Here is a 14,848-nt window from a genome sequence, read left to right as displayed (position 1 = left end):
CTTAAATGGAGCTGTCAAACCATATGTTAATGTAATTTCATAAGTATATGATTCTTTCAGTTACTTCATTTGTTTATCTTTATGGATCTATTATACTGAGTCTGTTCTAATATTTGTGAAACGCTGTAATAATATTTTACAGGGAATTATTTTTTGTTGTAAAAGAAATCATTCATGGATATAGGAAATAATTAAGATTCTATAATCATTGTCGTATCAACCTAGGGGCCCTTATCCTGAGTTTTTTGAGGTTTTTTTTTATTTAATTTTGTATAAACGTTAATATAAACTGAGCAAATTTCCTTTTGCCTGATTATAATTTCACTTAAATATGTTAGAAAATTACCCTACTTTCCATATTTATTTCTATTTTTTCTATTTTTTGGTTTGGAACTTTAGTTGTAATAGCTTTTCGTTTACAGTGCAAACCATTTAACACATTCTTTTATTATACCTTAAAATCTATCATTGGTTTTGTATTGTAGGTAGCCTAAATAAGTATTCCCAGTATAAGTTAACAAAAATGTACTATTATCAAGTTAAATAATATAGTTCAATTTTGTTTCTAAATTAAATGGTAGGAGTGAAACCATTTCGCATTTTCAAAGAACCAACATTGTCTCTTTTGAATACTGACCCCGTCGCATAGAATCACAGAGAACATTATTAGGCAAATCGTTAATCGATACTAAAAATAGAAACGGCCCAAGTATGGACCCTTGCGGGACTCCGCACACTACATTAGGCATAGCTGACCGCTCGCCCTTGACACACACCACTTGTCTTCTGTTGCTTAAATAAGAATTTTATAGGTTAAGGGCAGCCCCACCGACTCCGTAGTGCTGTATCTTGCTCAAAAGCATCCGATGGTCGACGCAATCGAAGGCCTTTGCTAAGGTCGCAGAAGGTGACCCAAGAAAAGCCTCCGCCCTCAAGAACATCATGTATTGAGGACAATATCACATTTAGCATAATCTAAAACAACATCTAAATCATTCAATTTATTTCTTGATGACTGCACATTTAAATGCAAGACACGTAAACTGGAGATAGTTGGTTTTGGTTTTGTTTTCTTTGAGATACCTGGTGTTTTACATACAGATCTGCTGTTTGAACTACAATTAAAATTAGAGCTTAAGCTATCAACCTCAAATGGATCAAGTTATTAGATTATTAAATTGTCAATTATAATCAAAGTCGAAAATAAGAATAGTCAATTTCAGTACAAAGTCTCATTCAATATTTATTTACTCACTTTTACAATATTAAAACATGTGATAATTAATCATCACAAATAAATCATACAGCATAAATATAAAGATTAATCAATGGTCATACATATATATGAAATTAGTCATTAACATAGATGGTGCACTTCCAGTGGAGCGTTTCCCGATGTAGACGTTCATCTGTTGACTGCTTAGGACTTGCTATGACGTCTATCAGTGCTGGTTGCTTGCTGGTGTCCTCGGTTCCCGGTGATGATGACGGATTCTGTCTTGTTGCTGAGGTTGCTGCTTCTTTTATCTTGTCTGCTAGCCAAATTTTTCCCTTATGGTTTAAGTGCATTCCATATCTTGTATGGAGGTCTCTACTAAACTTTCCTGGCTTCCACCAGAGTAATATTATGAAACTCTTCACAAATACCTTTAAGAAGCACATTTTGTTTTTTTCAGTTAAGGGCCATCTGAAGAAACATAATATTTCACCTGTTACAAGCCTAATATTGGTACCTACATATTTCAGTTTGATTGGAACATTACTCGCAATGAAAACATGGCTGATGTCAGTGGACTGCAAATTGCTTATGAAACTTGGAAAAATTTGCATGACAAAATGGCGGACTACAGACTTCCTGGTCTCGTAGCATTGTCTCCTTCCCAGCTGTTCTTCCTTCAAGCTAGCCAGGTAAGCAAATCTCCAAGGTCTTGGGATGAAGGTTAGGTGATTTAAAATAATTTAATTCCTTGAGGCCCTAAGGCTAAATATACCGAGCATAAGATGAGTAACACAACCTAACTTTCACTTACAACAATCTATGCGAGTTCAACAAAAATGGCTGAAAGATAAAACCCGACATGTTCTTCAAACTGGGAGTGAAGTTTAGAATTATTACGCTGTTGCAAGTACAGCAGACCATAGGGGCTGATCAATGGACAAGGTTTCTCAGGCATTATCATCCTACCTATCGCAAAAGCACCGTGCATTGAGAGTATAAATCTTCTGGCTTGGTCAGGTCTGATGTATGTGCAGCTCATGAGGAGCTGTATGTGCAACTCATGTCTATAGCTTGGTGGGAAGTGCCTATTTAAAATTAATCTGGTTTGGATGAAAGTTATTGATAGAATTTTTTAGTAGGCCTATATTGAAACATAATTAACAAAACCAAATTTATTGAACTCACAAATCAGACTAAACTAAAGTATCAAGAAATAAGTCCATATGTTTTATTTATCTCTTGATCAACAGCATTGGAGGAACATGGAAAACGGCTCAAACCATCAGCATTCGGAATAGAAATTCCCAGTTTGTATACAAGATCAAAGTTATATCCATTTAAAAGGATACTCCAGCGAATCATTCGAGGTGACAGTGTGTTTGGTGTTTGTTTATCCACAGTGAAAAGACCCAGAAGTGGCTTATGATCTGTTCTAATTTCAAAATGCCTCCCATATAAGTAATTGTGGAATTTCTTAATCCCTCCAATGATGGAAAGTGCTTCCCTATCTACTCAGGGCCGGTTTAACCCATACACGAACTACGCGGCCGCATATGGCGCCACGAAAAAGTGGCGCCGTGGCACCAACGGAACAAATTTTTAAAAACGTAATTTTGTTTATTTTCGCTCAGAGTTCAAGTATCAAAGCACCACAATAAATGCATTTATTCTGTTTGTACCAACAGCACTTGAAAAATGCGTATATTTGTACAGGACTACAACAAAGTTAGCCATTTGCAGTTTCGATTTGTAGTGAGCTGACGCTCGGCATCGGTAGCGATGCGGCGCCTTTGGGTTTCATTTCATGCTCGAGATAAGCAAGCGCGCAGATTAACCCTTGCCGACAAACCGCCACCGCCCACCACTGCTCGAGCGAACACTATTAGTCCATTACCGCAACGGTACGTTGACCAGCCGTAGGTCTCGGTGGTATAGTGGATAGTGCACCGGACTGTTGATTCGGAGGTAGCCGGTTCAAAACCCACCGGAGGCATTAACTTTTTGACTCGATTTTTTCATTATTAGGCTAGTAAACCTTCATTAAAAATTTTCATTATCAGCAAGTTTGGTTAGGTTATCACAGTTAAATTAATTTAAATTTAACCTACAAACGACACGTTTTGACAGTGACAGTGATAGAGATAACAATTTCCCACGAACAGTTCGACTATGCACGGTATAATGCGTTCTGCACGACGCGGTGGTGGGCGGTGACGGTCTGTCGGTAAGGTCTCGTGCTGAGCAGCACCGAAACTTCCCCCCCTTCCCTCCCTTCTACTTCTGATAACTCTCCCCTCCTGGAGCAGAGCATTACGTTGTATTGTATTGCACTCTTTTAGTTGTATACGTACACCTGTTCTGAACCAGATTGATACCAACTTAGCAATTAAAGAATTTGCCAAGATCAAAGCTAGGAAAATTAATTTTTAACTGCTAAGAGCTTTTGAACTGTTCAAATTGAAAATTTTTTATTCTTTTTGTCAAGGTAATAAATTTGGTTTTTCATGTTTTCTACATGTTTAATGTGTTCAATTAAAAATTCCTCTCTTGTCATCTACCGACACCTGTTTTTCATTGTAATATTTATTCTAATAGGCTTTATAAAAACTTATATCGTAGCCAAGTTATCCTGTAAAAATCGTTTTCACATTTAGAAATAAATTGTTAACTTAGGCTGTGATGCTTGTCAAGCATGACGTCACGATAGACGACGGCAATGACGTAGGTATTTATTTATTTATTTTCCAAGGAAAGATTAAAACAAGCAAACGGCTAACATTGCGCCATTGCCGTCTTCTATAGTGACGTCATGCTTGACGAGCATTACGGACTGTTTTTTTAGTGTGGCCTTGGTTTTGCTAAATTTTATATGATGAGTAAAAGTGTAAAAATTTTAAATTTGTGGGAATAATAAATAGTCTTTTATTGCAAGTATTCTTCTAACCTAAACTTATAAAAAAGTTCTTCCCAAAATCGTTGGGAAAAAATTCACAAATATAGTTAAGTAATGTTCAAGGGTTGTGGGTGGGGTGGTAAGGGGGGATTCTAAGTGGCGCTGATTCGGGTGTTCGCTTAACTCTGAAAAATTCCTAGAACCGGCCCTGTATCTATACTTGAGCATATCTTCGTTCTGACTGACTCATTCTGGAATAAAACGCAATTGGAACTTCCTTTTCCCCTCGAACCTGACTAAGCACACAACCAATACCATAAGGAGATGCATCACAAGTTAGTATAAGATGGCTTGAGGGATTGTAATGAGCCAGTATACTATCGGAAGAAAGGAGCTTCTTTGAAGCATTTAAAGCGAGTTTATGTTTTTCCTCCCACTGCCATTTAACATTTATGTCCAATAAGCGATGTAAAGGTTCTGCAACATTGGATTGGCTTTGTTGGGTAAGAAACAGTGATAGAAATTGAGTAACCCTAAAAATGCCTGCAGTTGTTCCTTGTTAGTCGGCTCAGGAGCATCATGGATGGCTTTGTTTAAAGTTGCCTTATAATCACCTGTTAAAAAATTGCCACTCACTAGGAAAACTGGAGGATAGTCTAGATATTTTAAAGAATTGTAAGAAAGGATATGTAATGAATGCTTGGGAAGAATTGTATATTTATAAGGAAAAATGTAAAAATAGAAATAAGTTGATTAATGAACAAATACATTTTGATTCCAGTTGTACTTATAAAAATGTATTGGCCGGTGCTTCCGGTAGCCAATAGGGTATAAGTAAGGACGCCATTCAAGATTCTTGTCATTCGCCTATTGGGTCTGATGATGATTGGAGTGTCCAATCGAAATTGATCACCACTTACCATCTTTTTTGTATATTTACCGTCTTGTGAGTAACAATATAAGCGTAAATATATGTTTTAAGTGTTATAAGACGTTTCTTTCATTTACTTTCTGTTATAATCACCTCAAATACGTATTTTACCATTGCTTTTTACGGAAACAACTATTGGTGTGGTCCAATTCGATACCTGAACAGGTTCTAACACTCCCTGATTAACTAACTTATTCAGCTCTTCTTCTACTGGAGCCTGCAATGCATAAGGTAAAGGGCGCGCTCTTAAGTGAATTGGGTTATAATTCTGGTCAAATTTCAATTCAATAACACCCTAAAGAATTTGAAAATACATCAGAAAATTCACTTTTCAGATGTTGAACATCCGGCTGGGCTTTACTTAGAACATCAAATTCATGGCAGTTGAGTGAAAGTAGGCTACCCCGTTTACTTCAATATTAAGACTTTTTAGCCAATTACGCCCCAATAAACTATTTATATTACCTTCAGTTATGACTAACGGAAGGAATCCATTGAACTTACCGTATTTCACATAAACATTAGTCTGACCTAAAACATTACAGGTTTACCACTGTAATCCTTGAGTTTCCAGGGAGAAGGTTGCAGTTTACAGTTTTTACGAGAAATTTTATTCCATAGTTCCCCTTCTATGATAGAAACACCTGCACCAGTATCAACTTCCATTAGAACTTTGTGATTATTAATGTTGACAGTTGTACACAGTTCCGGAAATTTAGAGCAATTAACTTCCTGGACGTACTGAGTTATTTTGTTACTTGATTGAGGTGGAAACCCTAGTAGCACAAATATGTATTTTATAAATATTTTATATATTTAAAGTTGTATTTGATAGAACCTCGAATAAAATATATAAATAATATATCTTTAATAACAGTTTGATATATTCAAATACTATTATAAAAAAGAGGTGGTTGCTGTATGTGTGTATGTGTGTATGGGAAAAGTAAACTCGAAAAATACTGGTCGGATTGGGCTGAAATTTGGCATGATGATAGCTCACATTCCCGATTAACATATAGTCATATTCTTATTTCAAAAATCCTTTCGGGCTCCGCCCCAGTGGCTCTGGAGTTTCCCATGTTAACCTTATGAGAAATGGAATTATTGAATCTTAACAGCTGTTTCAATTAAACAAGTTGGTTCTGTTCTATGATGTTCAATAGCATTAAAGTTACAAGGATTACCAACAGGGTGCAGCACTATTATTTCTTTTACATTTATGACAACAGCTAATTTGCAACCAAAAGGTGAGTGAGCGTAGCGAACGAACTTCAACCTGGAGGCGAGTTAGCGTAGCGAACGAGCTAACCTGAAGGCAAGTGAGCGCAGCGAACGAGCTCCAACCTAAAGGTGAGTGAGCGTAGCGAACGAGCTCCAACCTAAAGGTGAGTGAGCGTAGCGAACGAGCTCCAACCTAAAGGTGAGTGAGCGTAGCGAACAAACTTCAACCAGGACGTGATTGAGCCATGCGAACAAGATAATCTTGAAAATTAAGAAGTTAAACGGGGCAAAGCCCGCGGGTTACAGCTAGTTCAAATATATATTTAAAATATTACCAAAAAGCAATGCAAAACATAAATTAAATATAAGTTTTGAATATATAAAATAGATTCATAATATATATATTGATCAAATAAGTATAGAATCTATAATATAAATATTTTATATGTATATTTTTAATATTAAATATTTAAAAAAAATATGTGTTGAGAATATTTTAAATATATATATATATAATATTTTTGAAACTATATTATATATTTAAAGTATTTATAGATATATTTTGAAACACGTCATTTATTTTTATTAATAAAATAATAATATATTTGTAGAATATAGGCTATAGCCTATAATCTTTTATAATTAGCAAATAAATAATTTGCATCTTTTTGTTTTTTATAGTGTCTATCAATTTATACATGCATTTTTTATATGATAATTGCTATTGCGTTAAAATTAAGTTAATAATAATACGTACTCTGAATGGTGTCACTCTATCATGCACGTAAAGAAAAAATTACGCATATGGTTAAGAGGCAGTATACATGTTCGGCAGCTACATTTGGGTCAAACAAAAAAAAAAGTGTTGATGGGTTTTATTTTTTAAATTGCAATATGTGACAATGAATGTGATCATAGAAATCTCTAATGATTGGCTAGAAAAGGGTGCTAGCGGCTGGCGACCGTTTAAGAAACGGATTACGGAAAAACAGATTAACAGAATCATATTATACTGTAGTATCAAAAAATTTTCAAGTATTGCAACCATTGCAACTGACGGCCGCTCTTTCACCATTTGAAAACGAATGCTAGCAACAGTCACAAGTAGCTCAGAGGTAAGGTATGAGGCTCATAAGTCAAAGGACCCAGGTTCGAGTAAAAAGATTTTATCCAGTAATTTTTTCAAAATTTGTTTTTATGAACTATTTAATCAATTTACTCAACTGATAATTGTGTTTTTCATACTAAATCTTCATTATTTTATGTTTTTATGTTTAGGCCTCATGGGATGTTTGGAAGAGATATTAAATACATTTTTTATTTAAATATTATTCACTAAAATATATTATTGGAACATATTCTTTTAATATTTAAAGATTCAAAAACATATTTTATATATATATAATATATTTTAAATATTATATAAAATTGACATTAATACACACTTGAGATAATATAAAATAGATTTTAAATATATTTATTCATATGTATTTAATATATATTTGTGCTACTAGGGAACGTTTCTTCTTGTTCACAATTGGTTTCCTCTGACGAAACTGCATGAGCCCGTTGTCCTTTTGATCCATGTTTTTGGTTGAAATATTCTTTAATTGGGGCGTGGTTTCCCTCCTTTACAAACTCGTGCTAGATGCCCGATTTTCTTGTAAATATTACAAATAGTCTGAAGATGGGGACAATCCCTTCTAAAATGTCTTATTCCCAGGGCCGGATTTACCTTTATGCCGCCTGTAGGCTACAAGTCCTCATGCCGCCCCTTATCTATCTATCTATACTATTATAAAAAAGAGGTGGTGTCTGTGTGTGTGTATGGGAAAAGTAAACGCGAAAACTACTGGTCGGATCGGGCTGAAATTTGGCATGATGATAGCTCACATTCCCGATTAACATATAGGCATATTTTTATTTCAAAAATCCTTTCGGGCTCCGCCCCAGTGGCTCTGGAGTTTCCCATGTTAACCTTATGAGAAATGAAATTATTGAATCTTAACAGCTGTTTCAATTAAACAAGTTGGTTCTGTTCTGTGATGTTCAATAGCATTAAAGTTACAAGGATTACCAACAGGGTGCAGCACTAGCACTATTATTTCTTTTACATTTATGACAACAGCAAAAGGTGAGTGAGCGTAGCGAACGAACTTCAACCTGGAGGCGAGTGAGCGTAGCGAACGAGCTAACCTGAAGGCAAGTGAGCGTAGCGAACGAGCTAACCTGAAGGAAAGTGAGCGCAGCGAACGAGCTCCAACCTAAAGGTGAGTGAGCGTAGCGAACGAACTTCAAAAAGAACCGAAATTTCTTAAACCATGTCCTCACTCATAACTGCTATAAGCATTTGATACTTATATGACAACCCCGTACGAAGGACGGGTACTCTGCTAGTATATGTATATATTTACTGCTGAAAACATATTTATAGGAAAACTACCCCCGCTCTACCTCGTGGTAATATTTGGTTATTCATGCGCACAGACTAATTTTTGCCGATCTGCACAGTACCGCTCGGTAGTCGGCGATCGAAAATACACGTGCAAACATAAAATATAACCTACGAATACTATTACTATATAATCATTCCACTCAATCATACCAATCAACTCCACCTGTATACTATACAAAATAACATGTATCATAAATTTTTGGATTTATAATGTTAATGTTACGTCAAATAAAATACATTTGAGATCATTCTTATATATAAGAAATGTATACATTTCTGTGCTATTGAATATCTTTTAATACTGGAAAATTGTTAAATTAAATTTAGATAGTTCTGCAAGGTGAAATTGCTAAAACAACTGATAAACACCGTGCCGCTTTGTGCACTACGCTACCCTGTACCACCGACTGACTGTATGGTAGTGTAAGTGTCAGCGGTGGGGAGGGGGCTGTCGGCTGTCACGTCGGCGTCGTGGCTGCCGCTCCTGGTCGTACATCCACCAGCTGCAGCCCGCCTGAGAGTCGCCAGCTTCCAGTGTTGCCAACACCAGATCGCAGCTTGCTGCGTGTTGGCGCAATGCGATTGTACATATTAGATTGTGTAATAATACGTATGTCGAAATAGAAAATAAGAATGTTCTAAAAGCTTTATTTAAATGATATGTATACTTGAATTTGTAAGGAAATAATATTGCATGTAAAAAAAAATTATTTTAATTTTTTGAATCTGCCGCCCTAAATTTTGCCGCTCTAGGCTGCAGCCTACTTAGCCTATTTAGAAATACGGCCCTGCTTATTCCACAACCAAGACACACATTAGGCGTATCAGAGTGAGCTGGATTGTTGTTAAATGCAAATTTCCTGTTTGAATGGTCAATTTTATGTGCATTGGCAAAACTTGAGCTACTAAAAGAAAGTTCCTTACTTTGAGTTTTAAATAATTCATTTGACTTAGCTGCAATAACAACATCCTGAAGTTTAATAGTAGGTTCTTTCAAGATTTTATTCCTTAACTCATCACTTCTACATCCAATCAAAATTTGCATAATTAATTCCCTATCCAAGTCTTTGAATTCACAGTTCTTAGCTAATGTTCTTAGCCGAGAATAGAAAGAGTTAAACGATTCTGCTTCTGCTTGACGACACTTCCTAAAATTAAATATTTCAAAAAGGACATTTTTCGTAGGAGCGAAATAGTTAGTTAATAATTTTATCACATTTTTGTATGTTATTTCATTAGGTTGTGGTAAGCTGTCAAAAATGTAAGCCACATCCTCACCAGCTAGATTAAGTAGGTAGTAGTGCAGTTTTCCTTACATCATTGGTAATGTCTGCAGCTAAAGCATACCTCTCTAATTGCTTAATCCACGTACCCCAAAGCTGTGCGACACTTGCAGGATTCGTATGGGGATCAAAGCGATCAGGCTTGAGATCCATTATCCAATCCCATCCTCGTCGCCAGTTTAGTATATTGAAACATAATTAACAAAACAAAATTTATTGAACTCACAAATCAGACTAAACTAAAAAGTAAACAAAACATAATAATGTAAACCAGTCATCTGACAGATGTTATAAATAAAACATATGGACTTATTTCTTGATACATAAAAAATTTATTAATTCTTTATGAGTTTAGGCAGTTTGAAATGTCTGGAAAGCTTATACAAACATTTTACTAAAATATATTAAGCATTCAATACAAAAACATTTAGGTAAACATTGTAAGTATTAATTTTAAAATAATGCCATAGTCTTTGATTGTTTATATTGTTACCAGTCAGTGACGTTAGTATGAGGTAATTATATTCATGTATTTACAGAACCGACCTAATACAAATTCAGATGCCCTTTTTTAACTTACAAAAGATTGCCCCAGCTGGTTTTTGTATCAGTGATAGCAATGAATACAAACCCTTTAAGAAGCAAAATGCTTATGGAGAATAGTCAGACTGGAATTTTGCAGCCAAAATGAGCTTTGCACGGCTGCCACTACGATCGCTTGTGCGCCCGCCGCGATACTCTATCACTCTCTCTCTCTCTCTCTAAGCCAATTCTTTGTCTCACTCTCTCTCACTCAGTCAGCTGACTTAGCCGCACGCTCGCGATAGACAACCTAGCGGCCGCCGCGGGAACTATCAAAAATTCAAATATTTCCTGACTGAATTTTTTACAAAGGCATTGCGCTTCCTAAAGGGTTTGTATTCATTGGTAATGGATAGTTCAAAATTATTCTGTATCTTTGTTTACTTGCATAACTAAAAGAGTTGTTAGTTCATACCATTAGTGTGTTAATAATTTTGAATTGTGTCAACAGGTGTATTGCAGTGACATTAGCCCTGAGGATTACATCATTCTTGTTGAAAAGGACTTCCACACACCTCCCCCAGAGAGGTAATTATTTTGATATTTTTATCATTTTTTAAATACCCCCGCCGCAGCAAACCTGCAGACTAAGCGAATTTCCATTTAAATAACATTAATTTTAGTGAGTACTTAGGTTTGCTGCTACAGGGAACCAACGATATAGGTTATATGGTTGCAGGGAACATATTGAGGTGTGTTTTTTTTATTGCAATGTTGATAGCTTCTTAGTATTAAATAAACAAAATTTCCAAATTTGGTTAAAATATATATCCATAAACAAGCAAACTACAACAGTTTATTTATTCTCCATAAGAATAACATGGGAATTTTTAATTTACAATTTTTTTAATTATCTCCGTAACCGTTTGGGCATACAACAAGGCTTCGATATATAATTTTTTTTTAAGTTCTACAAATTGGTTTGGAGAGAAATTATGATACTTTGAGTTTTTAGGGTCAAATATGGGGAAAATATATTTTAACCACATAAAACCCCCTTAAACCCCAGTTCCCATAGTCCGATTATGCTGGTTCGCGAACTCGTTCAAATAAACATAGGTTTACATGTTTGTACCACATCAAAATCGGATCATTTTTCCTAGAGTTATGGTGCTATCGGACATATATATGAATTTGAACGCATGGTGTTTTTGGTCTCTGGGAAACTCAAAACGAAAAAGTAAATCGGTCCCGGGTCTATCTATAACCCCCTTAAATAAAGTTACTGTATTTGAAAATAATAACTCAGCATCATACCAGAAGAACATCAGCATTCTCTATCTCAACCCAGTACGAAATGTAATGGCAAATACATCAAAAATACATTTTTGTGCTGTCTCTCTCACTGATGAAAGTGTAAACTTACGCCATACTGTACTAGGTTGGTTTCCACTGATGTTCTTCTTTAGTGAAGACCTTTAAAATGAAGGGTCATCACTCGATGGGGCCTATACATTTAAAACATTTTAGCCATCTCCAAAATACCCTGTTTTAGGACCCTGGACAAAATTGTTATAGAGACGAAAAAGTGCACTTTTATACTATTTAAAGGTGTGTTAAGTTTAATTTTCCAGTGTAACCCAATAATGAAAACCTTTAAACTGAGGTCTCACTCAATGGGGATTTACAATTTATAAAAATCAAACTGCCCCCAAAATACCCCATATGGTACAAATATAAAGTTGTGAGAGTTTAGTTTTCGTAGCGTAACCCATTGAGAAGCTAAGAAGGGGTATCCATAATTTTGCCTAATCCTATAGCTATATTTAATGTTTTGCATAGTATTTTCTTCGAGTCCTGGCTGATATGATATGTATTATGATTTCAGGGTAAATGGCATAATGATGAACTTCCCTGCGTTTGCTGAGGCATTCAGCTGCTTTCCTGGAACAAATATGAACCCGTTTAGGAAGTGTTCAGTTTACTAATTATATACTGATTATATACTAATTTTATACTGGTCTAAACAAATTTATTTTACGAAGTTTTAACATTTTTATCAAGTTGCAATGTTTGTTGATGGATTTTATAAGAATTTTACAATAATAAATGTTTTGAGGTAGGTACGGTATAATATTTATAAAGACTTTTAATGCCATCATTGCCATTTTTTTTTAGAAAATATAATGGATGTGTAGCATATAATAAAATATATGGATTATTGTAATTATTACTTTTGTGTAGGATAATGTTACGTAGTAATAATAATAATAACCCTATTACAAAACATTTTGTTTTAGAAACAGCATAAGAAAAATTCTATTCAATTTCAAAACAGATAAACTGAGGTGTATTTTTCTGTATTTAATTTAAACCATTACCATACATTAACTTTTGTAAGAAAATGTTTTTTCTTCAACATTTTAAATTAACTTGTTACATGGTGGGTTTTACAAATTTCTCAATTTCTAAAGAACAAGAATTGCTTATGTGAATCGGTACTACTAACTACTACTGTCAATGTTAAAAATAAAATACCTCTGGTGAAAATATGCATCAATGATTGCATTACCGAAATTACAGACCGAGTAATCATTCCCTACCACCCATTCCTATTTGGTGTGTAATCAACGAGTTGAAGAAAAAATGTGATGGATACAGTATGAGTAAGGATTGTTTTTTTTTTTTTTTTTTTTTTTACTGTGCACAGAAAGATACATTTAATCTATAGATTATACGTCCTTTTGATATGTATCCTTTGAATGTACATTACTGTTGATTAAGATAGAAATTATTATGACAAAACTGTGATTTATGTATATATGTATGTATATAGTTTTTTACTGTTGGAACAATAGTTATTGTAAGCATGTTAAACCATTGAAAGCAATATATATTATAATTCCCTTGTGTGTAATTTATAAGGTTGTTGATTGGTACACAATAAACCTTGTTACAGAAGTTTCTCCAGCTAAAATATTTATTAACATCAGAGACAGAGAATTGACTGGCTATGAGGGTAATGATTACAACGTTAGGTAAATATTCTCCAGTTTTTGAAATAAGGACATCAACTGTTTGTAAGCAGTTGCCCTACAAATCATATAAGAACAAGACTACCCATGTAGCACAGATGGTTGGGCCAACGTTGGCCAACTGTGGGACAGTTGGTCGATGGTTGGTTGGAGCTTCCACAACCAACCAACCGTTGTCCAACTGTATATCTCGTAGTTGGGCCAACCAATATTTACAACTGTGTACCAACATTGGTTCATTGTTAATGAAATACATTAATATGAATTGCTGGGTATCATACATCAAGCCAACCGTTGTCCAACCGTTTTTCACTCCGTTGGACCAACAAAAGATACTTTTGTTGGACCAACGATGGTCCATAGTTGAGTTTACACGACTTTCATTCTCTGGGTCTAGCTTTCACAACATAATTATAATAAAATATCTGGTTTTACAATACCTTTATCAGTTCCAAAAGTTTTTGGAACTGATAAAGGTATTGTAAAACCAGATATTTTATATATTACAGTTCCGGGGCTACAACAATGAATTTTAATAATTATAATAATGCAAATATTTTTTAAATTAATATTCTTTAACTTATTTGCAACAATTTAAGGGGAAAGAGTAATTAATCATATAACAGTCAATTATAATAGCATTAATAATCTAACGGTAATTAATTAATCTATATTCAAATACCAGTATCCTCTTAACTAAAAAAAAAAAAAAAAAAACTACTTATGATGCCTTAACAGATTAACAGAATCATATTATACTGTGTAGTATCAAAAATGTTTGAAGTATTGCGACTATTGCAACTGTCGGCTACTCTTTCACCACTTGAAAACTCTCTATATCAACAATCACAGATAGCTCAGTGGTAAGGTAAGAGGCTCATAAGTCGAAGGACCCGGGTTCGAGACCCGTCTGGGCCAAAAAATTTTGTTCTAGCTTTTTTTCAAAATGTGTTTTTATGAACTATTTAATCAATTTACTCAACTAATAATTATGCTTTTCGTACTAAATCTTTATTATTTTGTGTGAAATAAAACGGTTGGTTGGATATCAGTTGTGTTATGGTTAGTTGGCCATCAGTATTTTTGGGCCATTGTTGGACAATGGTTGGCTGGAAAACAGTTTAAAGAGGTGACATTTCTACCGTTGGCCAACTGTGTGGCTCCACAATTTACCAACGTTGGCCCAACCATCTGTGCTACATGGGTACATAGGGAGTTGACTTATGTATGTACAACTTGCATTGTATACCTTATTCATACTATATATATTGTATACATTATTTTTT

At 34.7% G+C, this 14,848-nt stretch overlaps 1 protein-coding gene across 1 annotated transcript in view; it reads left to right on the top strand.

Moving 5' to 3' along the window:
* Positions 1-13,192, top strand: part of LOC128983960 (neprilysin-1-like) — a 100,881-nt gene extending 87,689 nt beyond the window's left edge. The window contains exons 16-18 of the mRNA XM_054403239.1: positions 1,747-1,908; positions 11,039-11,115; positions 12,416-13,192. Of these exons, the coding sequence (XP_054259214.1) occupies positions 1,747-1,908; positions 11,039-11,115; positions 12,416-12,515 (339 nt within the window). The 3' untranslated portion in view covers positions 12,516-13,192. The remainder of the gene's footprint in view (positions 1-1,746; positions 1,909-11,038; positions 11,116-12,415) is intronic.
* The last annotated feature ends 1,656 nt before the right edge of the window (positions 13,193-14,848 follow it).

The sequence above is a fragment of the Macrosteles quadrilineatus genome, unplaced genomic scaffold, assembly GCF_028750875.1.
Source record: "Macrosteles quadrilineatus isolate MER2022 unplaced genomic scaffold, UCM_ALF_1.0 Scaffold_2__2_contigs__length_208266976, whole genome shotgun sequence".
Taxonomy (NCBI): domain Eukaryota; kingdom Metazoa; phylum Arthropoda; class Insecta; order Hemiptera; family Cicadellidae; genus Macrosteles; species Macrosteles quadrilineatus.
The sequence above is the reverse complement of the archived record's forward strand: the minus strand, read 5'-3'. Positions and strand labels throughout refer to the sequence as shown.